Source organism: Artemia sp. Qi Xiang Cuo, chromosome 5 (assembly GCF_049724085.1).
Source record: "Artemia sp. Qi Xiang Cuo chromosome 5, ASM4972408v1, whole genome shotgun sequence".
Classification (NCBI taxonomy): Eukaryota; Metazoa; Arthropoda; class Branchiopoda; order Anostraca; family Artemiidae; genus Artemia; species Artemia sp. Qi Xiang Cuo.
The window spans coordinates 32970159-32994770 of NC_142798.1; the positions used below are offsets into that span (position 1 = coordinate 32970159).

Below are 24612 nucleotides of genomic sequence, written 5' to 3' on the forward strand. Positions count from 1 at the left end.
GTTTTTTAGTTAATGCAGCTTTTATTTTGGCTCGCCGTCATTGAATAAGTAAACCAAATTTGCATAAAAATTTTACTTTTCTTTTGCTAAATGGCTGTCTCCAAATTTGGTTCTGACGTAATTTACAAATTAACTTATGTAACGAACTTCTATAGTCGTATATTTTTCTTCTGGAAAAAAATACAAAGTTGCAGATTTTTGCAGATATGAGGTTGAAAACTATGTTATAGGGTTTTTTGATACGCTGAATCTGACAGTGATTTTCATTAAAAATTTTTCACTTTTAGGGGATGTTTCCCCCCTCTTTAAAAAATCAGGTAAGTTTTCTCATGCTCGTAGCCTTTGATGAGTAATACTAAACTTAACAAAATTTGTATATTTAGAATCAGCATTATAAACCCATTCTTTTGATACATTTATTGACATCAAAGTTCCGTTTTTAAAAGTTTCGCTTACTATTGAGCCGTATCGCTTGTTTTTTTTTTATTGTTTTTTTTATTACGTTTATGTTATTACGTATATAATGGGGTTCTCCCCTTAGTCAATACCACGCTCTTTACGCTAAAAGTTAAAAAAAATAGTAATTAACAAACCCCTGAATCACAAAGGCAGTTTAATTAGAATAGATAGCTTTTTTGAAAACACTAAAAAAAACACTGTAGCGTAAAGAGCGAGGTATTGACTTGGGGGAGAAGCCCCTCATATACGTAATAATTTCTGTTCATTTTAAGTTCTAATGTTGCTTGTTACTTTCAGTTGAAAAAACTTGTTTTTTTTAATTTAATTTCTGATGGTTTTTTAAATAATGCTTGGAAATCCGGCGCCCCCTTCATAGAAATGTCCCTTACCCCAAAGAAACATCCTCTACGGAAAGATTATTCCGATTAACCCCCTCCTAAAGCCCCCTCCCCCCCCCTCACCAAAAAAAATTCTTCCTGAAAATGTATGTATACTTCCCAATAACCAATACAATATGCAAGCAATGGGCAAAGTTCATAACTTGCAGCCCTTCCCCTGGGAACTGTGGGGGATTAAGTCATCCTAAAAGACATATTTATAAGATTTTCGACTATGCTGAACAAAATGGCTATCTCAAAATTTTAATTGGGTGACTTTGGGAAAAGATAACCGTGGGAGGGGGACTAGTTGCTCTCCAATTTTTGGTGACTTAAACAGCACTAGAACTTTTAATTTCCGTTCAAATAAGCCCTCTTACGATATTCTAGGACCACTGGGTCAATACGATTACCCCTGGGAAAAAAAAACAAAAAAAACAAACAAAAAAACAACAACAAATAAACACGCACCCGTGATCTTTCTTCTGACAAAAAATTGAAAATTCCACATTTTTGTAGATAGTAGCTTGAAAGCTCTACAGTAGGGTTCTCTGATACGCTGAATATGATGGTGTGAATTTCATTAAGGTTCTATAACACTTAGGGGGTCTTTCCCCCTTTTTTCAAAAATCAGCCAAATTTTCTCAGGCACGTAACTTTTGATGGGTAAGATTAAACTTGATGAAACTTATATATTTGAAATCAAAATTAAAATATGATTCTTTTGATGTATCTATTGGTACCAAAATTCAGGTTTTTAGAATTTCGGTTACCATTGAGCCGGGTCGCTCCTTACTTACAGTTCGTTACCACGAACTGTTTGATAGAATACAGAATACCGTTTACTGTTGTACTCAGATTTAATATTTTTCCGGTTTTTGTGTTTTTAACTTTTACTGGCAGATAGTATCTTCACATTCTTTGGAGGCTGGGGGGAGGATTAGGTGGTTTTCTTGGGTGATGGTCCAATAATTCGGAAGAAGCGTGGTTTAGGTTCAGTTTGTTGTCTTAGTCTTGTGGTGCTCCAATATTTTGACGTGGTTGTAGGTTAGGAAATTAATTCAGGATAATTCCCTTATCCCACTCTATTCCTTTATAAGAGTCAAACCATAAATAGAATACATAGCTAGAGTGCTATGCTGCAGCGCATATTTTCCAATTCATCGTAGAAAAAGGCAAAGAAAATAGGAAGAAGTGATCCTTCCCATCCCATTTTTGGAACAGGCAAGCTAAATTGAGATACAAAATTTCACCAGTAGGTTTTTCTGAAGTCCGTTTTCGCTCCCTCTTTTGCCACTCCGTTTTCTGTAGACGTAGATATTAGGTTTGTAATTTTGTCTGTATTTTTTTTGGCTAAGTCTGTTTTTGCCCCTGTAAATACTAGTCATATCTCGGAAAGCATAGTGAATAGAAATATTCTGACTGCGCAATTGAGCTCACCGTTCTGAGTTACAGGGATGTCCATTTTTAGCTAAAAATAAAATTTCTGTGTAGATTCTAGATTTTGAATGTGCTGCAGCATTTTTATGTATTTTTTATGCGCTGTAGAAATTTTTCTTCTAGACAATTTATGCATTTCAAAAAGTAAACAAAACAGAAATTGCATTGTGAATTCAGGAGTTTGCCAATTTTTGGATTGCGAACAGTAACTTGCTAGGGATAGGTACTAAAAATATAATGTAATAATAACCAGTTTAAATGACCTGTAGTAAAACAATGTGTTTTACTTGAAGCATTCAGTGGTTGCAATGTCGGCATGGTTTAAAGAAAATAAGCTGTTCATTCAACGATAAACAAAAGCTTCATTAGCTGAAGTTAGTGAGCTGAGCATTTCAACTGCCAAGGACAAACTTATAATTTCTTTTATTGATGTGCATTTCCAAATCAATCGTCAACGGTGGCCTTTAATTGTTTTTCAAAAACCTCTAAACTTCTTTTAAATTACTTATTTTATCAGCCATTCATTATTTTGCAGCTTTGACTTCAAATGAATTATTGTAACTAATGAAAGAACGGTGAAATTTTCAAGACTAGGCTCTCAGTATTAGCCATTCTCTTATCGTAATTATCTTCGTGGGTGGGTGTAAAATGGGAGGCTTTGAATCGATATGGAGGAGGAGCGTGCGTAGCTGTGTTGGCCTCAGGCGGCTTGGTGCTGCGATGAGTTGTTAGTAGTAGTTAGTAGTAAGTCAAACTGACCTCCCATTTCGGCATTGCCTTATGGATTAATTCTTGTTAGCTCACCCTCTGCTTTGACAGGGACGAGTGGGGACGACAATTAGAGAGGCAGGGGGAGCAATTTTCCAGTGATCTTGAAAAATAGAAATACCTTCTGTTGGAATTTTTCTTAAAAACATTAAAAAAAAACAAAAATGACCCCCTCCCCAGGAAATTTACAAATGCCATTTTTGCATTTATAAAAAAATCGAAGAAATACTTACCCCCCCCCCCCACTATATCCTGGGTTGGCCCCGATACCCTTTCCTCACTTTTTTTGTTAGCCCTTTCATGTCTCCAGCCACTTATTTTTTGGTGTACCACTCACAACCTATTCTTTTTTTTGTCGACCAGACAATGTTACACTCGTGATTTATTTTCCATTGTTTGACTCCCATACATTCGAATCTGTTGGCCCTCAAGGCTTTGCCCAGGCATTCGAGCAACTGTTCATCCTCAGACAAAACATGGAAAGTTGTAGATTTTGCCCTCTATGACATGGGTGCGCAGGACAAGTTGCATGTCCTATGCAATTTACAGGAAGAACTAAAACACCATTTTGGAGCTTGTGCAGAACAGTGCCCATTTATGTGGTTCTTCTAACTAGAAGGTATTTATCGTCTAGACATGGATACTATTAGCTCCCTCCGGCTTTAAACAATCTTAATGCCAGACCTCTATTCTCATATTCTGGTTGACTTTTATAGATCTTGATCCTCTTTGGCATCATGCTGAAATTATTTCTTTACAAAGATAATGCTTAGAGAACAGCGTGCTTAGAGGAAATTGTTACTTTGGAATCAGGGCCAGATTTAAACCTTTGGCACCGTTAGGCCCAAACAATTTTTTTTTCGGGGAGACACAGAGGTTTACAGGGAAATCCCCGAAAATTTGAGGATAGTGGAAGCCCTGAACAGATGGCAACTGATGTGTGATGAGCCAAAAGTAATGCAAGAGAGAGGTGATGCCGAGCTCTCAGCTGCCATTCTTGGGAGACATCTGACAGTTTATAAGCGGCTACAGAATTCCTGTGTTGTTTTACAATCACTTTTCTGTGAATAGGTAGCGTAGCAGCAAAGAGCACCTGGCACATTGACGATAAATCACATCAGTCCAGTTTTTGTCAAGAAAAATAATCACTCGGTTTTGTTGCACCCCTCAGCATTGTGCACCCCTAGGCCCGGGCCTAATGAGCCTATGTGTAAATCCTGGCCTTTCTGTAATGACCTCTCTCGAATCTATGGCTGTAGTGCATACAATCTTTCAGGTTAATTATTTTGCTTCACTGGCGGCCTTCTTTGAATTTCTTTTAAACTAAAAATCTACATGGTTTTGACTTCCTTATATTGAATCATAGCTGGATTAGTTCAATGAAACTGGAAGGATTTGACCCAGAACCTATATTATAATCAGAAAAGGGTTTTCAAGCCCCCCTCTCTTCTCATTCTCTAGTTCTAAGACCTAAAAGGTTTCATAGAAGACATGTCTATCAATACTTGTCTTATCATTGGCGTAAAACTTCCCTTCCCTTGCTTCAGTCTACTTTTCTATAACTTTTGTATTTTGAAAGCAAAATTCCAATCATTTGACTTAATTCTTAAGCCATATTAGAATTTTTCCTTCAAATTTTAAACGCATTTTGAAAAAATATTAAAATCTTATAAATAATGATATAGCAAAGTTATAACGCTGAAAATACCTTTATTGGGTGTCTTTTGTGCAGTAGATCTATTTCTTAGCACTTCCATAACCAATTCTTCCAATGGGTTTTTGTTGTTCTTAGTGCGTGGCACGGCATTTATTTTATATATGGCTGAGAGATATTCAAACACAATCATTGCAGCTATATTTCATACGAGCAAATGTCGCTTTCCAGTCAAATAACTTACTTGTAAAATCTAAATATTTTATAGAGCACATCCAACAGGTAGATATGGGGTTACTTGACTATGGTGAAGCGTGCAAAAAAGTTAATGTGGAACAAGTATGCATTTGAGTTTGAATTCTGGTAGGTGATGAAGTGGAAGCTTCAAATATGGGGGGGATAGATAGAACTGTTCACTGGTGATTTCGCCTCAGGTGTGCTGTGACAAAGTTATAGTAGTCCACTGCTAGTCACAAAATGAGTCAGCCAGTAGTTGTTGCAGTGTAGCCTCTGAAAAACTCGGATTTGAAAATTTATGCTTTCTTAAAAGTTTCTCATTCATTTAGATTGGCTTTGGGGAAAATTTACCTGTAGGGGCTTAAAGTTCCAAAATTTCACTGAGAAACAGTGAAAATTTGTTTTTTTTCTACTTTTCTGTTTTTGAGCTTAGTGAAAAAAAAATCTTTATAATACGCACGCTTGTAATTTTTTAGCTTAAAAGAAATTAAAGTAAAAGATATTTATCAGGGTGGCTGGCGTTTACCCCACCGGCAATTACCCCCAGGAAAATACCCCCCCCCCCGGAAAATACCCCCAGGAAAATACCTCCCCCTGGAAAATACCCCCTCCGTGAAAAATAAGGCTTTTCAAATTTGATAACTTTGAGTTTTATTTTTTTTATTTCCGTAGGGGGGAGGAATTTTGGTACTTGTGTATTATGCGCCACTCACTCAAGTTTAAGCTGTGTAAAATTCGAGAACAAACCGGTTTTTTCGTTAGTTTCTTCGTTATTTTAGAAATAAATTTGGGCTATAGATTTGCAGACTAGGGGGGGGGGGGAGGAAAATATAGTGGGTCTGCATGCAAAATGTGTTTGATACACATTGATGATTATTCTGCATATTAGATAGATAGATAAATAAGTGTATTTTAAAGCCAAATATATGTCCATGAACACATGCGGCCAAATACGGCCAAATAACATAAATGAAAGGCACAAATAATATAAACTTTGATCAGCGATCATCATAGAACACTTAAATGAAACACGACATTAACCTAATAATGGTACTTAATACTTGGAAAAACGGTCATTGAAAAAAATATTTAACACTTGGAAAAAACACTTAAAGGAAACAATGCATTAACTTTATACTGGGATTTTTTTTTTTTTTTTTTTTTTTTTTTTTTACTTTTACTATTTTACTTTTACTTCATGTACTTGTAACAAATATTTCTTATATAGAAAATATCTTGCATCGAATACATTAAGCTAGGACGTCTGAAACAAATTGTTCAAGAATTTTTTTTTCATTTTTCTTTTTTGTGATTTTTGGCTCTAATCTATTGCGCTTTGTGTTTGGATTTCTCTAGCAGCTTCTTATCTTAAGAAAAAACTTGAGCTTGTTTTTGTCTGCATTGAAATATGAAAATTATGAATTTTCGGTAAAAATAAAATGGTTTTATTTAGTTAATCTTTATAATATATTTTTAATTAGTCGAATTGGTGCAAACTTTCTGTTGATTTTGTTTTCACTACAAGCAAATTTTTTGTAAAGAATCCCTCAAAATATAGATTATGTAAAGTTCGTTTGCGTGGTAGGCACTTAAAAAAGTGCGTATATTTTGAATCAACTTAAAAAGTAAATTTTTTTTTCACCTCATGGAAAAACCCAAGAAAATATTTTCAATTATATCCAGAAACGCTAAGCCCCTACGAGAAAACGCTCCCCTAAACATAGAGCTCTCAAACATCTCCCTTTTGTCAAATCAAAGTAGGATAAAAAGAGTAGAATCATTTTGTTGCCTTGGGATTATTCTCGATGAACTTTTATCCTTCCCTAAACATTATGGTTACTTGAGATTGAAACTTGCCCATAACTTAGCTTCTCTTCATAGATTGAAATATGTGTTTCCTTTTTCCATCCTTAAAATTTTATACCATTCTCTAATTGAATCATATCTAAATTATTGCCCAGTAATCTATCTCAACACACTTACGGTCGATCTGCAACCTCTTCAGATAATTCAAAATAAGGCAATTAGAATTCTGGGTAGTTTTGTTCATCGCCCAATGAGGCTTCAAAATCTCTCGGAAACTCAAACTTTACATGTCTTTCTCAATATACTTAATCTTAAATAACTGAAAGATCTGCATACAGCAGTGTGTTATTATGATATTCAATCTCCAATAAATTGTTTCCGTAATTTAGGCATTATTGAGATTACCATTTCTCCTACCCACCACGTCTGCCCCACGAAGTATCGCATTCCTCAAGATAAATAAGAAAGAGCTAGATTATCGATCAGATATCAGATTCGTCATATTGTAAATGAATGTAATTTAGTTGAGATGTTCCAAAGTTTCAAGAGCAGATCTTCTTCGAAAAAACATATTCCAAAAATGGTTCTTTGTCTGGATGTTGGGATTGGTGAATAATTGATATTAGGTTGAATTGTGTTGTGGTGTTCTCGCGCTGGGGTGGCCTCCTCTGTTATCTCCTACCTTGTATGTTTTTTTTGTTTGTTTTTTTTATATCCTGTATTTGTTATTTCAGCATTTTCTTATATTTGTTTATGACCGACACATCGAGCCCTGCTCTCCGTCGACCAGTTTAGAAATTTATGTGTCATTTGTTTTTGTTAATAAAAGATCTTGTCTTGTCTATCTTGCCATTTGAAACTTAAAGAGATGGAAATATACCTGCGAACATGCATCAACACCAAAAATCTGATCCTAGAAACTCTTAGTAGCAGAAACAATAGCAGTACACAGTATAGAATAGAGTAGAAAATAGTAAAACAAGAAATAGTAGAAAATAAGAGTAGAAAATCTTAGGAGCATCCTAAGGTAGAAAGTAGTAGGAAAGAATGTTATAAAAAAAAGGCACAGAAGAAATGAACAGTTGTTTTATTCAGATTGGCTTGAATCATCCAAGCATTGTTGCCTGGGATAATGAATCACATATTTTGTTTGAACGAAGGACAGTGTGAATAGACTGAAAACTATTATGCTTTACCAGGGAAGGTGTAATTCTTCGAACTTATGGTGAAAGCAACGTAACTTTATATTCAGAAATGCCATCATTTATTAATTTCGCTTTTAATCATTTATATGATTAAAGGAATTTGGTATTAGTGGACGGACGTATTTAGTACTTGATCCTTGTCTTCTAAGGGCATTCATGGGCACGGGGCTAATTTACGATTATGTTAGCACTAATTTTACGTTCGCAAATGATAGAATTGTTATATATAAAATATGTATGTAATAACAGATCCCTTGTAACTGGGGTTTGTTTTTGGACATTAGACTGACAAGGACTGATAACGACTAATTTAGATATCCATTTCTTTTCTGGATATGAAGGTTAAATAAACCAGGATCCCTACCCCTCTACCCATCGTCAAGAAGCCAGTAATAGTGAGTGCAATTAAAAAACGAAGGTTTTTAGATGAACAATTGAATAAATACAGTGGTTTTTCGGTTTCTTTGCGGTGATTCTAAAACTTATTATTCCAAATATATAGTTTTCCAAATATATTTCTCCAAATATACTTTCCAAATATTATCTTTTTATCTTCTTTAGTTAATTTATTCTTCTTTGGGGAGGGGGAGAGTGTTCCAAAATTATTTTCATCAAGATAGAGGAAAGGTACCTGGAACTCCACCAAACTTTATGGGACGTAAGACTTCCGTCGCTTTCCAAAAATGTGCGCTTTTCCAAAAATTACCAAGCTGTTTTGGTACTGGTGCATTATGCGGGCACCGCGAAGAACTCAAGTCTGGTTAATGCTAATGAAATAAAATAAAATAGGATGAATATATAATAGTTTAGAAACAATTTTGGGCTATATATTTGCACATTAGGGGGGTGGGGGATAAAAGCATAGCATATATTAAATACATAACCTAACCTAGGTACCTTTTCCCCCTAAGCCCCAAAAACAATCATTTAAATATTGTAACTCATTGAGAAACCACGGCTTTGCAATCATTTATCTATAGCGGTCTCATGCAAATAGTCCGTTTCACTGGTTTCGTGATTGGTTTCCTTGATACAGTCTATAAGTCTATAGCGGTGGGCCCGCATAATGCACCAGTACCGCTGTTTTAATAGCAGAAAAACTTCTTAAGATCAATTTCCAAATATTTTTCCAAATATATTATTAAAATAGTGTATACCAGGATTCACTGTTATGCTAAATTCAAAGGCATGGAATTCTGACAAACTCGTTTATGGATTTGTCATTAATTTCAACTTGGAAATTTTAAACATATTCTACAAGGTTTTTTTTAGTGAAATACAAAAAATGCCTTTAAGGGTTGCCTGAAGGCCCATTCACAAGGATGTTTTACCGATACCGAGAATTAGCGCTAGATATATCTCGGTATTAATACATTCTCTTTGTGAATAGATCTCTAACTGCTTTATAGGATTTTAAATAAACATCAAGTCGAAAATACTGACAAAATTCATAAAGAATTTTGGTACTTGTGTATTATAGGCTACGCCACTCAAGTGCTTCATTTAGTTAAAACCTGTTCCTTTGACGCTCAATCCTAATGAAATATCACAAAATATATGACGAAAATAAAATACTTGGGAAACAAATTTGGGCTTTATATTTGCACATTAGGGGACGGGATAAAGTATAGCGGATCTGTATGCCTAATGTGTTAGGTACAATTATTCTTCATATTATGAAGTAAAAATTGCTTTCTAACTTCAAACCACAGTTCATATATAATCCAGTATGATCATTCTCTATCTCACCCATTATAAAAACCCGGACCGGGGTGCGAGTGCTCCGGAGAACGTTTCTGCAGATATAAACATAGGCGAAGTCAGATTAGCAGGAATGCAGGTTAGTCTGTTTCCGTCTGTTTCCATCAAAGTGCATTGAAACAATCGGAATCAGACTAACCCGCATTCCCGCTAATGCAGAAATAAGTGGGAGGAGCTTTTTGTTCGCAACGAGAACGAAGACCAGAAATGATCTGCGATAAGCTTACTGGTATATTCTGTCTACTGTGCTTCAAACTGTCCAAATACATTACCCCCACCCCCTAATGTGCAAATATATAGCCCAAATTATATATTTCCCATCCATTGTCACTTGTCTTGTCTCACACTAAGCTGAAATAAACTAACGAATAAACCGGTTTGTTCTCGAGTTTTAGACAGCGTAAACTTGAGTGGCGTATAATACGCAAGTACCAGGTTTTTTTTCAAATCTTATGCGTCTGAGCTTAGCATTAGGCTAATAAAAAAAAGCTTCTTATAATGTCACACCAATTAGCTTCCCATTTTTTTTATCGTTATCTATACGTATAAAAGCATGCACACATTAATTTGTTTCGCTTAAACGACGGCTTTGAAAAAATTACGACATATAAACAAATGAGTTTGACAGCTTAAATGGTTGCAAGAAGCTATATTAACCGAGAAATGGCATTTCGAACGCGAGTACCTTACTCCTTTGCGTTATTGTTTATCTGACTGGAGGCCAGCCAAAAGTATCATATTTAATATTTCCGTAATAGGAATAGAACAAGACGCGCATGTGCTTGTTCATGTTTGTTCTGTCATTTCAGCATTGTTTTTGATATTTCCGAAATAGGTATGAGTGCATAAAGTAATGCTTTATTTTCCTTTTTCGGGTCCTATACACGTATCCTCAGCATCTTTTTAATCTATTAGATTGAACCCATGTTACTGACATTTCTGAATAGGTTTTGTTGTCAGGTTAGATTGATCTTTATTTTTTCCGCTTTGTTCCCCTTATACATTTTTAATTTCATCTTCTTTATTTTACGATGGTTACCAGTTTATATGAAACAATATGTTCTGCTCCTCATCATCTGGTTTTCTTGGTTCACTCTCACTCTCTTTCTCTCTCTCTCTCTCTCTCTCTCTCTCACTCTCTCTCTCTCTCTCTCTCTCTCTCTCTCTCTCTCTCTCTCTCTCTCTCTCTCTCTCTCTCTCTCTCTCTCTCTCTCTTTCTCACACACACACATACACACACAGTCACTCACTCACTCACTCTACATCCGAACTTGAAAACTACATGGCTTATTTAAACAAATAATTGTACGTATCATACAAACGATGCTCTACTAATTGCTTGAGTGCGAAGCCGTATCAAGGAAGGAGGGGGGATTACCAGGTTTGAAACTCCCGAAATTTGTGTCCGACTCGTAAAATCGCCACAAAAATGCTTATAAGCAAATTTTTTAGTTTAGAAAGTTTTATTTTACCTCCCCCCCCCCCCGATCAAAAATTTTATATACGCCCTTGCTTGAATGTCTCAAAAGGTCAAAAATGATTTAAACATCCAAAGGGCCCCTGTGAACGTGTCTGCTCAAGAATAAATAATTATCAGATTGACCTTAAACAAAGTACAACTAATATTATCTTTTAATGGCACGTAACCAGCAGAGAGAGGGGCGAAAGTTTTTATGAAATGCAAAACTTTAAGGCTTTTCCATAGTCACAATTGCCCCCCCCCCCTAGATTTTGAAAAAATGTTTTGGATATTCATTTTTTAAAGGAAAAAGCCCCCCCCCCCTAGATTTTGGAAATACCTTTTGTGTATCTTTGTTTTTAAGAAATCCTTGCCCTTCATCACTACATTTTCATGGATTGACGTCACTGCTTTCCCCCCTTATGTCTCTGCTTACGTAGAATTGACAAATGTCGAAGGGGGAGCTGAGAAGCTCTATAATACCCCAATTGTGTATACACCTAATTGCTCAGTATACGTAACTCTATTCAAAACAGGCTCTTATGAACTGAATCGAAGTATTTATCAATATTAACTTAGACTATTCATATTTGTATGATATTATTGTAAAGATTCCTGTTCCTGTGGGGGTCGATTTACAGCGTGAAAATTCTTAATGTTAAAAAAAATCAAAAACTTTAACACATTAAAAAAAATCAAAAACTAACAAAACAAATCTCCGAAACTCAAATTGGCTGGAATGAAAACTTGAATGAATGGTGGGCACAAAATAAGTTGTTCTTATTGTCAAAAGCTTTGCAATATAATTTTATGTGCCCGATAATACTTGCTGATCCATAAAAAGAAATTGGGCACGAATTGGGCAAAAGCCCTAATCAAGGTTTTTTTCTGTTTTTTTAGTCGATTTTCATAGCCGGAATAGCTTTACAAATCTTAAACGTGCAAGGATTTTTCTAAAACTGATGGGCAATAAGGGAAAATAGGTTGGACTATGCTGAAGCGTATCAAATTCAAGTTTATGTCCGAGAATTAGATAAACTGATTGAAATAACTAATTTCAGTTTATCAATTGTCTTATAAATAGGCTACCATTATAATCATAATTATCAGATCAATTTATTGATTATGAACCGTTTACGCCTTTATCAGTCAAACTGTAGCGTCGCTTTTATTGCTTTTTATACCTCTGATTAAATTCACTTGCAGTTCTGCAATGTTTACTGTTTTGGTAGTAAATTTACCCTTTTTTTGTTAACTGTTGGCCGAAAATATATTAATTTTAATTCAGAGAGTTCAATATGACTTTATTTATTACCTCCAACTAATAAATGCTTCCTCTGTAAAGGCACCAGCAAAATATTTTCTCCAGACAAATCTCTTATATCTTCTTATTATTACAAATATCTTACTATTAAAATTTTCCGACTAACTAATTCACTAAATATTTGATTAACTAATGAAAATGTGAGAGCTGTCACAAAAAATTTTTTTAGGGGGATGGGAATGGGAAGGTGTCAGAAAGGATTTTGAAATTTTTCAAAATTTCCAGAGCCTTTCAGAATCCTACAGAAGACTAAAATTAGGTTTTTAAACATTGTCTGGGATTGTTTGGGGCGTTGAAGAGTGACTACTCTTTTTTATATAGACAAAATCTGCGCTGTCACATGTCGCACGATGTTGAGAGTTTTCAATATTGTATTCTAGAAAATAGTAAAAAAAATAAACAGGATTAATCAAAATAGGGCAATGTCATGTTTAATGTATGCAGGATATTATATTATCAAAGTTTGTCCTTTTTGACCATCAATCTGGGGTCGAACAAAAAACTAATCGTCCCCGAATGGTGTGGAAGAGGCTATAAGAAAGAATTTAAAGGAAACTGGGAATTCCTCGGAGGGATTAAAGAGTGAATCCTCGAACATACTGATGTGGGGGTAGAGCGTGCCAGTCTGTTTTGCCATCAGGTGATTTGGCACTGTAATGAGTTGTTAATAGTGGCAGCTGTGCACCTCACAGTGCAGCAGTATCCTTTGAACTATAAAAATTCAGAAAGATTAATCATGCTTTATTCAAAGGTTTGGTTAATAAAATCACCTTATTCAAGCTTAACCCGAACTGCAGAGCTGGAATAGTTTCCCTATTGGAGCATTCAAACAAAAAAACTGGTGTAAATTGCATGCGTTTTTAAATACTGTAGCTTCATTTTGGTATAATATGGTAAGCTATTGAAAAATTCAATAGTAAAATTTAAGTGCTGCACAAGTGCTGCATCACAAGTAAATTGTGGAGTTCCACAAGGATCTGTTTTGGGACCACTTTTATTTCTATACATGTTGATAAGTTACGATTTTATCTTCCTGGTGCAATTCTTACCGCATTTACAGACGATACAGCAATGCCAATTGCAGAGGCGAACCTTCTAGATCTCGTAGTTCGCGGAAATGATGTCCTGCAGTACCTGAATACATTTACTGGTTTCAGTTTTTTAAGTGTTAATGTTAGTAAAACTAATTATATGATTTTTAGCCGTACCAGTATTGCGATAAATTCTTTGGATGGTATTTGGTGGTACTATTATTAATCAAGTTTTTGAAACGAGGTGTTTGGGATTTTTTGTTGATTGTAATTTGAATTGGAAGAAATACAGTGAAATTATATTGTCCAAGGCAGCAAGAGGTCTAGGTTTACTTCGTCGTTTTTGTAATTTTTTCCCGATTTCAGTTTTAAAGATTATTTATGGTAGGCCTATGATTTTTCAACCTTATATTGTATATGGGTGTGCTGTTTGGGCATTTTTATACTAATTATAGAAGAATCCAGACCATTCAGAATAAAGCAGTTCGTCTTTTTGGGGGAATGTGCTAATTTTAGTGATAAACTTATTGTTATTCCCATTTTGAACGTTGGTTAGTTACGGGATCATCAGTTATTAACACTGGTATACCAATGTTTAAATGGTGTTTCATCAGCTTGTTGCGTGGATATTTTTTCTGTGATTTCTGATTGTCATTCCTGACATACTAGGAATGCGGATAAGCTAGTATATGAGAAGAGCAATACAGTGAGATCAGCTCATGTGTTTCATCACGTAACTGTAACCCTCTGGAAAAACCTCCTGGGCTGCATTGCGGGCTCTGAATCAGTCTCAAAGGGCAAAAGACGAAATACTGTTTTTATCCGGTTTTTTTAATGATGGACTCCTCTAGCCTCTCTGAGGTAAATATTTCTGTGCATGTGCGATTAGGGGATATAGATTTATTAGAAGAACCTTTTTAAATGATTTTTTTAAAAAAAATTTCGCCATACAATGATCTGTTTGGAAATGTTTTTGGTAAATAGTTATTATTTGAGGAAATGATTAATTTCGTTTGCCAAAGTAGTTAACTGACGGAGAAGAAAAAAAATATATTCGTATTATAGATGACTCTGGGGTACTATTTTGCTTTTTTGTATCTTTTTTTAGACATACAAGCAATATTTATGAGGTGCAGATCTGTACAACGTAAAAAAGATTTACGTTGTAAAGTTTACTGAACTCATTTATTTCAGGTGACAAATTTGTTATTGAAAAAGACGGAACTTCTTACAATTAATCTTTTAAAGGACTTTTACTTTGAAGTGATCTGTTTAGAAATGATTTAGAAAAATAGCCGTTATTTGGAGAGATGATTAGTTTTGTTTCTCTAAGCAGCTTAAAAACTCAAGTATCAGTAATCGAGAGGGAAAAGAACACTCGTGTCATAGATGTCTCTGTAGTTTAATCGCTTTTATGGTTTAAGATATCCAAGTATTAAGTTTTGAGTCGTTCTGTTAAACATAAAAAAAAATCACCAAGCGTCCTCAAAGATATAAAATCCACCATACTAACTTGCAAACTCTACTGAGCTTATTTATTTCAGGTAACAAACTTGCTACTGGAAGGAGAAAGAAGGAAGCTTCTTGTGCTGCAACGCGAAGCCAAATTTCACTCACAGGTGATTTGCGAAGCGGCATCTCTGAAATCACGAGAAAAACAACAACGACAACTAACGCTGGCTATATCGTAAGTTGTAATATCAATTTCTAAAAAGAATATAAAGCCCATTTTGATCATTTGTACTCGGAGCTTCCAATTGAGCAGAACTGAAAAGTCACTTATGAGTTGGGAACCATTAGAAGTGACCAAGCTGAGTGTCAAACACCCCTGATCGGGGGGTGGGGCAGTAGGTTTGTTGGCATAAAAATAAAGGACCTCCAATCAGAAAAAAAGATACAGGATCTTACTCTTATAGCTCTGGGACAGAGGCGTCAATTACTATGGGATAGGGGGCAGATTTCCTCTCAAGACCTAGTCTTGTCCCCTCAGACATAATTTTTCCTCAGGCTTCCATATACCCTTTCCAAATATTTCTAGCATTAGTACTTTTTGTCATTATATTTGCGAATATGATAATATAATTTTCTATGTGTTGTATATTTCGGAGTTTTTTGGCTTATTCCTAAAACCCGTTTTTGTCGTAAAATTCGCTAGCTATATTTACTTTTTATTTTATGTTTATTTAATGTGTTTAAAAATGTTTGCTTAAATAAATTTTGGCACTTTTTTCCACAATCGATTGCTTATCGATTATTATTTACAGACTGTTTATTGGTGATTTACCCGGGAAGATTTGAAAATTCGAATGTAGCAGAGATTTTTTTATTTTACGCAATGAGGCGAATCATGTATTGTTTTTGTGTGACAAAATTAATCTAAAACTCTAATGGAAGGATATGGGCCTCATCTTGTTTGTTGTGGGATAAGAAAATTTGAATGAGAGACTCTAAAAATGGTTTTTCTCTAAATAAATGTGGTGATCCCTGGAACTTTTAATTTGACTGACTCTTGAAATGGATTGATTTTATTTTTCTCCGTTGCTATTCTCATCTTTTTTAATGTATATTTATTTGTTGCAGTATTTAAGGTGAGCACAGCTTTTTGAAAATGCACTAGTGAAACGTAATTTCAGAAGAGATTCATCAAGCTTTATTATTTATTTAGAGATTATTTAGATATAATTAGAAATAATTATTAGAGATAGATAATTAGAGAGATTATTAGAGATAATTTAGAGATAATTATTTAGAGATGATTTTTTGCTTATTTATGTTAATTGAATTAATTCAAATATAATTGAGTTGTTCTGCACAATAGCCAGGTAACACCTTTCTTTCATGCGACAAAATCAATCTAAAACATGCAAAAGAAGAATATGAAATCTTATTATGTACAATTTTGGGTTGCATTCCTGGTTCAACAAAAAATAACTAAAAATTACGGAAAAGTAACTTTTTTCGTTCCACCTGACGTTTCGTAGTAGCTGGAACAACAGAAAAGTAACTTTGAATTTATATTTTCAATAGCTTTTACTAAAGATGGTTAACAATTGTTTTTAATGAATTAATTGTGTATCATTATTATCATTGCTATTAATATCAGTTTGAAATATATTGAAAGTACTGTTTTAGCAAAAGAGCAATGAATACAATTGAAAGTCATGAAGATTATACCCTTACAAACCTAATAAGCCAGTAGTTACTTCAGAATCTTTCCCGGTAGATGTCGCTTGAAGTAACTTTTATAGTTAATGTAAGGTTACTAAGATTTGCAACTTGGAATACAGCCTTGGATAGTCAAATATCCATGGCAGATTTGCAAAAAATGTTTCTTCTATAAATATAAATGATCTTTCAAATATTAGAATTGGCTCATTCCTAAAAAGGACTGTTTTTATTGGCTCATTCCTAAAAAGGACTGTTTTTATTGGCTCATTCCTAAAAAGGACTGCTTTTATTGGCTCATTCCTAAAAAGGACTGCTTTTATTGGCCACCTCCCACTATCCTGGAATTTTATTTGCTTTGTATGTAGATTTGCAGTAAATAATTAATAGGTAATGAATTATCAATGGTTACTTCTGAAATGATGTGTAATGTTCTACTTTCATAAAGCAACGAAACAAATAAACATCGAAATGGTAAAGAGTGCGGTGCTGGACTTTACAGTCCCTAGGGCCAGTTCTGATCTTTGTTTCTTGGCTCTTCAGCCAGGAATTACATTGAAGGGGTGTTGATGCCAGCCATCCTGTGCTTTCACACACCCTTCATGCTTACTTTTCCCGGGTTGCTCCAGGCACATATTTGGATGTAGATTGACTCTGGCTAACCCCCTTTCCAAACAAAATAATTGGTGAAACCAGGACTCGAACCCCTATCCCGAAGGACATAGGATTCAAATATAGCACGCTAACAAACAACATTTCTTTCTTGGAACAAAATTAGCTTTAAAGGATATGAAGAAATCTCAAAAGGAGATTTCTCCAAAAGGATGAAATTTCAAAAGGAGAAATAAGAAAAACTTTAAAAGGAGAGGAAGAAATCTCAAAAGGAGATTTCTTCAAAAGCAGGAAATCTCAAAAGGAGAAATCAAAAAATTTTACAAGGAGAGGAAGAAATCTCAAAGGGAAATTTCTTCAAAAGGAGGAAATCTCAAAAGGAGAAATCAAAAAAACTTTAAAAGGAGATGAAGAAATCTCAAAAGGAAATTTCTTCAAAAGGAGGAAATCTCAAAAGGAGAAATAAAAAAACTTTAAAAGGAGAGGAAGAAATCTCAGTTTGTACGCTCTGGCATTGGATAGTTTCAATAGTAGGATCTTAAAGATATTCTGCCCAGAAATGTAAACGGTGATTCGTAAAATTTTCCCCAAATTCTAAAAGACTCTGAACGTATTTCGCTCAGAAACTTAAACAGTGATTCGTAAAATTTTGCCCAAATTCGTAAAGTTTTTGGGCGAACATATTTCGTCCAGCAATGTAAACGGTGATTTGTAATGTTTGTAATGTCACTCATTCAGAGACTGAACCATTCTACATTCAAACTCCATCGCCACATATATCTCCTTGGAGGCTCTGAATAGCATTCACACTTTAAAATATACATTGACCATTGGTAAATTTAAAAAAACATGGCTCTTTGTTAAATTAACTAATTTCTCTGACATTGGGGATAATTATTTAAGTAACCTAGTTTTATAATAACTTGCTAGTGCTTATAGTAGAAAACTATACATGTCAATTATTTCACAACTTAATGAAACTACAGTTACTTTAGAGCCTGGCAAGAGATTCGCTCATCCGAGTGGCTTCAACAAACTAAACATCAAAGTGAATTTCTTATAATTGATTCTACAGCCAGAATTATTCTTCAGTCATCTTTTTGCTGTTAATTTAACAGTATGGTTGTTATAAATTTTTTTCTTTGGGAGAGGGGTGTTTTTTTCTATAATTTTTTGTGTATTTTATCCGATTCTTTATAATTTTCTTTATTTGCACAAAAAATGGCTGATAAGAGGTGTTCATCCAATAAAAAACCGCCTCCTAGTTTTTTTTTTTTTTTTACTCCTTTTAAATTTTGAAAAAAAAACTTAAATTTAGTATTTTCATTGACAAAACTGAAAAAAATGTCAAATTCGCCGCTCACCCTTGAAATCAAAGGAGATATTTTGCCCCCTCACTCACAAATTTTTGTGAATTGATGCCACTGCCACATGGATAAAGAGGAGACGGACCTTTTCTCTTTGGAAGTGAGTATTTCCAAAGTTAAGGTTTTGGTAAGCTTAGCCTATTTGTATCACTACGGAGGTCGAATTGAAACTTCCAGATACCGTTTTTTTGGGGGGAGGGGGAGATTTCAGACTTATTTCGTTGTTAAGAAGACCTATATCCTATCCTCATATAAGAGTATATGCTAATGTTTTTTTAATCTTTTTATGTATATTGTCGAACAGACTTTTCTACTGGTATCGAAAATAAACATTGTAATGTTCGTAAGGAATTCAAAAAATTAGCTGCTGTAGTGTAATCTTATGTAGAACAAAAAAAAAGTTAAAATAGCTCCAACCCTTCCACGGCTTTTTTCAATTCATTGAATAGCAAGCCAATTTTTCGACAATATGTCACAGTAACGCCATCTATCTAATTCATACATTTGAAATTTGCCTAGGCACGTTGGAAAAACGGTATCTCAGTTTGTAAAAATAGTCATATAAATATGATCAAGCAAACTCACTAATGGGAAGAAACATTTGGAATCAGATTGGAATGTATTAAGGCACATTCGCCAGACCTTTATTTTCGAGGGTAAGGGTGGTGCAGGTTAAGAAACGTAAAAATAAAGAATATTCGGAAAATCTAGAAAAGGATAGGAAGAATCACAGTAATCTAGAGAGTTTGGAAGAATATGGGAGCTAAGGGGCCAAATTCTTCCTCTTCTGCACATATTTCCGGTTATGTTCTATAGATATGACACCATATACATTTACATGACACCAAAACACGTTTAACGGAAGTCAAAATCTGGAAAATGCGTTTTGGGTGTTTGATTATTACTTAGAACAAGTTATTTGTACAGGGACAAGTTTTTGAACATCCAACGTAGATTACAACAGAGTTTTGTTTTAAAAGAATGTTACAGACAGCTCTTTCAGAGGGAAAAGAGGATGTAACGATTTTAAGAAAGTGAACTAGCAAATATTCTAAGAATAAAATAAGCTAGGAAAAAGCAGATTGGACAAGAATAAGAATTTGCTAACGAGTGAGACAGCAAAAGCGAATATCAAGGAAAACGTCATGTTATATTTTTAAATTACTGCTCCCTGAAGTGTATTTTGCACTGCATAAATTAATTATATTTTTCTTAGATGACTTGCATCAGCCTTCATCATGTTTTTGTTTTGTTCACTTGACACATTTTTTTTAGAGCACAAAAAAAAAATATTACATGGGTATCAAACTGGAATGGAAATTGGTGTGCTAAGCTATTTCTTCTTTTTAAAAAAGTCTAGGTGTCTTATGTTTTTCAGGGCCAAGTAACTGTTTTTACAGACAATAAAACCGTTTTCCTAGCGTGCCCGCCCTTACCATTATGATTGTAATGACTACTACAAAGCTCCCTTCTGACCTCGGAAGGAGGGAAGACTGATATTCTGGATCAGTCCAACTGTTTATGAGTTTAAGCGAGATAATTTGTCTTTCCCTAGCATGTCATTCTCAAGGAATGATATCGGAAATCGTATGCATGGCAAGGGCCTAACTTATTCAATTGTGTGTTTCATTTTTTGAAGCTTGAATTATTTTTTGAATTTAATAAGATGTTAAAACTTTTTTTTACAATATGTTATTGACAATATACACGTTGGATGCAGTGTTAATATTTCACGGACCAATGATCTTTGGAAAGATAATTCAAAGTACCATCCATTTAGTTTTATGTTATATCTCTGATGAGACTTGATTAGTGAAATGACAGCCATCTAATTATTTTTATATCTTTTTCCCTAGAATCTATTTCTATTTTATTAAATGGAGCGCGTTCTTTCAAAGGGTCATATATTCCATTTTTCGATATTTGCACTTGGTTATAGTGGCTTGGGCTGCTCTCAGATATTTTACTGATATTGTGTTGATATGGTTATTGAGTGTTTTTCTTTGATGCTGGATATAACAGTTATTCAACTTTTTGTTTGTTGTGTTATTAGTAAAAACACAATTCTTTTATTTATGTATTTATATATGCATATATAGGACCGATGGGCCTGTTTGTAGATTAAATTATTTTAGCACTGTGGCTGGAATGGCTTCATCATGACAAACTTTGGGATTACTTAATTTATCGTTCATGAATAAAATAGAAAATGAAGATAATCGGCATATTTATTAATTAACATATTTTAATACTAGCGTTTGAGCTAGTATTAAATTTTTTTTTTTTTTTTACGGTGGCGTGGCTTTAGAGTTGAGACTAAAGGCGTGTTTGTATTAGCAATTGTTTGCAGCAATTTTTGTCAATTATGTGCGTCGAAAAGCATATCATGATTAAAAAAGTTTTCCCCAACTAGTCGTGTGAGCATCTGCCGTAAAATTTAAAAGCAAAGATTTTGAACATCAATAAAACATCGAAATAAGCATCAAAAGCAATACAATCATTTTGCAGAAGAAGAAGCATATATAAGGTAATTTTTCAGGAATTACCACCAAAAACTATTCTTTTGGCTTCAAAGAATGATATTTCGACTTCTAGTTAACTAAAGTCAAGGAAGCACATACCATTGGAAAGTGAACGTACTTGAAATTTTAAAAATTTACTCCTTCCATCATCTATTTTTAACTAAAGTCAAAGAAGCACATACGATTGTGAAGCGGACTGGAAATTTCGAATGTTTAGTCCTTCTAATAGTGCCATCTGTTGTTAACTATACCACTGGAGATTTCACGGGTAAATCGCCTACTGGCACCCCTCAAGAAAATGTAAAAACTTAGCCTTCCGTTAAAAAGCTCTGTGCTCTGGTGTAGGTAATATGACGATAAAACTACTAGTGAAAGTGTGTTAGAAAAATTGACTAACAACCGTTTGGAACCCTTTTCTGTTAGTTCTAGGAAATAAGTCCATGATTAAAATCATTGCTAGTAATTTTTGGGGACAGCTGAAACGCACCTCAAAATAAATATTTTTCTACGTCGACCAAAATATAATTGCAGTTTTGATACCGTAGGCCGCATCTTTATTTGTCCTTATCTGGAATAGTTGGCTAAGTGCCGTAAAAACTGATGACCAAATACGCATGCCTTGACGAAGTGGGGTCAGAATTACTCTATTTGGGTACGTCCTGATTCGTTACCCATTTTGACGGTTCAAAAAGTTTTTTTTTGAATTGAAAAGTGTTACATTTTTACCCAAGAATACAAAGCTCAGAACATTTTTGTATGTTTTGTCTTCTAAGGGTATTGTAGACGTCTGAAGCCACATAACTTTTTTTAACTAAAAAAACTAATCAAGTTTCTTATGTCTTATCACATATATAATCTTATCTATTTTATATTTGTTAATTATTTTATTTTATTATTTTGTTAATTTTTAATTTTGTATTTTTTTTTCGTTTATATTGTAATTTTTTAATTATAATTGTTTATTTTGTTAATTGTTTTGTTTATTTTATTTCTATTTGTTAATTATTTTATTGTGTATTATTCTTATTCCAAAATTCTTACTTCTAAAAATTTTTATTTTTACTAATCACCCAATCACCCAATGTCAAAAATTATTCGAGATTTTTAAGAGGCGAATTGACTCACTCAGTGCTGAAATGGTTCTATATACCACATTTGTAATCAAACACCACAACAGCAGTGTTTTGTAAGTTGACTTAGCTAACACAATACTTCAATTAATCTAAAGCCACCCTGTGAAAAATACGGATTATTCCTCAAAGTCCAGACCTATTTAGATCGTTTTTGTGGCCAGTCATCGCTGTTCCTTGTTTTCCTACCGTAGATTTCATTTTCATCAATCAACCCCTTAAACATTTTAAATGACCTGAAATTAGAATTAGCGCCTTTGTAAAATTATGTATTTTTGTAATTGGACCTTTAACTTCTGCCTTGGCTTGTCTTTTGTCACTGTGAGAAACATAACGCAGAACCTTTGTTTTTTTAACAAAGGTTGATGCAGTATCAGGTTCTTGGCTAACGTCCTTATAAACTCTACTGTCGTTGTTTATAGCTATTTTATTGCTTGGAGCTTTTATAAAATGTTGAACGTCAACTTTTGCCCCGGCTTGTCTTTTGTCATTATGAAATACACATCGCAGAAAATTAATTTTTTTAACAAAGGCATGGTAAGCATTGATGAGCTTATCCATGTCAAAATCCCAAACCCAGTTATCATAACTTTCATTTTCAATTTTGGCAAGTTTTGACTTCACTGTCGCTTATCTTCTCGAACCACATCTTTCTTTTTTTCTTCGTTTTGGATTTTAATTACTTCAGAAAATTTGTCAATGCCCTTTGCTTTAGCTGCCCTTATTGGTGCATGATGGTCTAGGTTGAAAATCTTTTTACTGTTCAGGTGGTGGGACAAAAAATTCTTTTTTTTCTAACGAATTCATTCTTCCCAATAACAAATACCACAGGTAAACAATGGGCAAATTTTACAACTTAAAGACTTTTCCTCAGAGACTGTGGGGGTCATATTATCTCCAAAGACATAGTTATTGGGCCTTTCAAATATTCTGAACCTTATGTATATCTCAAAATTTTGATCGGAAGATTTTAGGAAAAGGGTGCTTGGGAGGGGGCCTAGTAGCCCTGCGATCTTTTTGATCACTTAAAAGGGGCACTAAAACTGTTAATTCCCGTTTGACTGAGCTGGGCCCCCCCCCCCTATTGAAAATCAGTCAAATTTTTCTCAGGCCTGTAGCCTTTGATGAGTAACACTAAAATGAATGACTTTGATATGTTTGTAATCAGCATAATAAGCTGATTCTTTTGAAATATCTATTAGTATCAAAATTCTGTTTATTAGAGTTTCTGTTACTATTGAGCCGCGTCGCTTCTTACTTACATTTTTTTCAACCATGCCGACTTTCAATAACTGCACTATTCCTGCCTTGGAGAAAAATAAAAATGAAAAATTTAGAATTATAGGTGTAAACTCTGGAAATTGGGATATTTTAGGGGCGATAACCCCAAGGAACATTTATGAGACTTTTTTTTCAATTTCAGTTTTTTAGTAAAAATACATGTTGGTAGGAGTAAATTTTCCAAAATTTCAAGTACGTTCCCTTTCCAATGGTATGTTCTTCCTTGACTTTAGTTAATTAGAAGTCGAACCATCAGTCTTTGAAGCCAAAAGAATAGTTTTTGGTGGTAATCCCTGAAAAATTACCTTACATATGCTTCTTCTTCTGCCAAATGATTGTATTCCTTTTGATGCTTATTACGACGTTTTTAATGATGTTTAAAATATTTGATTTTAAACTTTACGGCAGATGTTCACACGAGTAGTTGGGGAAAACTTTTTTATCATGATTTGCTTTTCGACGCACGTAATTGACAAAAAATGCTGCAAAAAATTACTAATACGAACACGCCTTGTGCCGCACGGCTAATATGCCGTAATTCATTCCAATCTGATTCCAAATATTTTTCCTCATTAGTGAGTTTTCTTCATTATATGTATATATGACTATTTTTATAAATTGAGATACCATTTTTCCAATGTGCCTAAGCTTCAAATAAAGTTTCAAATACTATGGATCAGATAGATGGCATTTTTGTAGCATATTGTCGAAAAATTGGCGTGCTATTAAATGAATTGAAAAAAGCTGTGAAAGGGTTGGAGCTATTTTAACTTTTTTTTTGTTCTACATAAGATCACAGTACAGCAGCTAATTTTTTGAATTCCTTACGAATATTACAATTTTTATTTTCGATACCAGTAGAAATGTCTGTTCGACAATATACATAAAAAGATTAAAAAAACATTAGCATATACTCTTATATGAGGATAGGATATAGGTCTTCTTAACAACGAAATAAGTCTGAAATCTCCCCCTCCCCCCAAAAAAACGGTATCTGGAAGTTTCAATTCGACC

The 24612-nt window shown here is 34.1% G+C and overlaps 1 protein-coding gene across 1 annotated transcript in view; it reads left to right on the forward strand.

The window, feature by feature from the left end:
- The window catches only part of LOC148952048 (ras-GEF domain-containing family member 1B-like), a 421272-nt gene that overhangs the window by 103058 nt on the left and 293602 nt on the right, over positions 1 to 24612 (forward strand). Inside the window, exon 3 of the mRNA XM_089089511.1 lies at positions 15066 to 15208. Within this exon, the coding sequence (XP_088945637.1) occupies positions 15066 to 15208 (143 nt within the window). The remainder of the gene's footprint in view (positions 1 to 15065; positions 15209 to 24612) is intronic.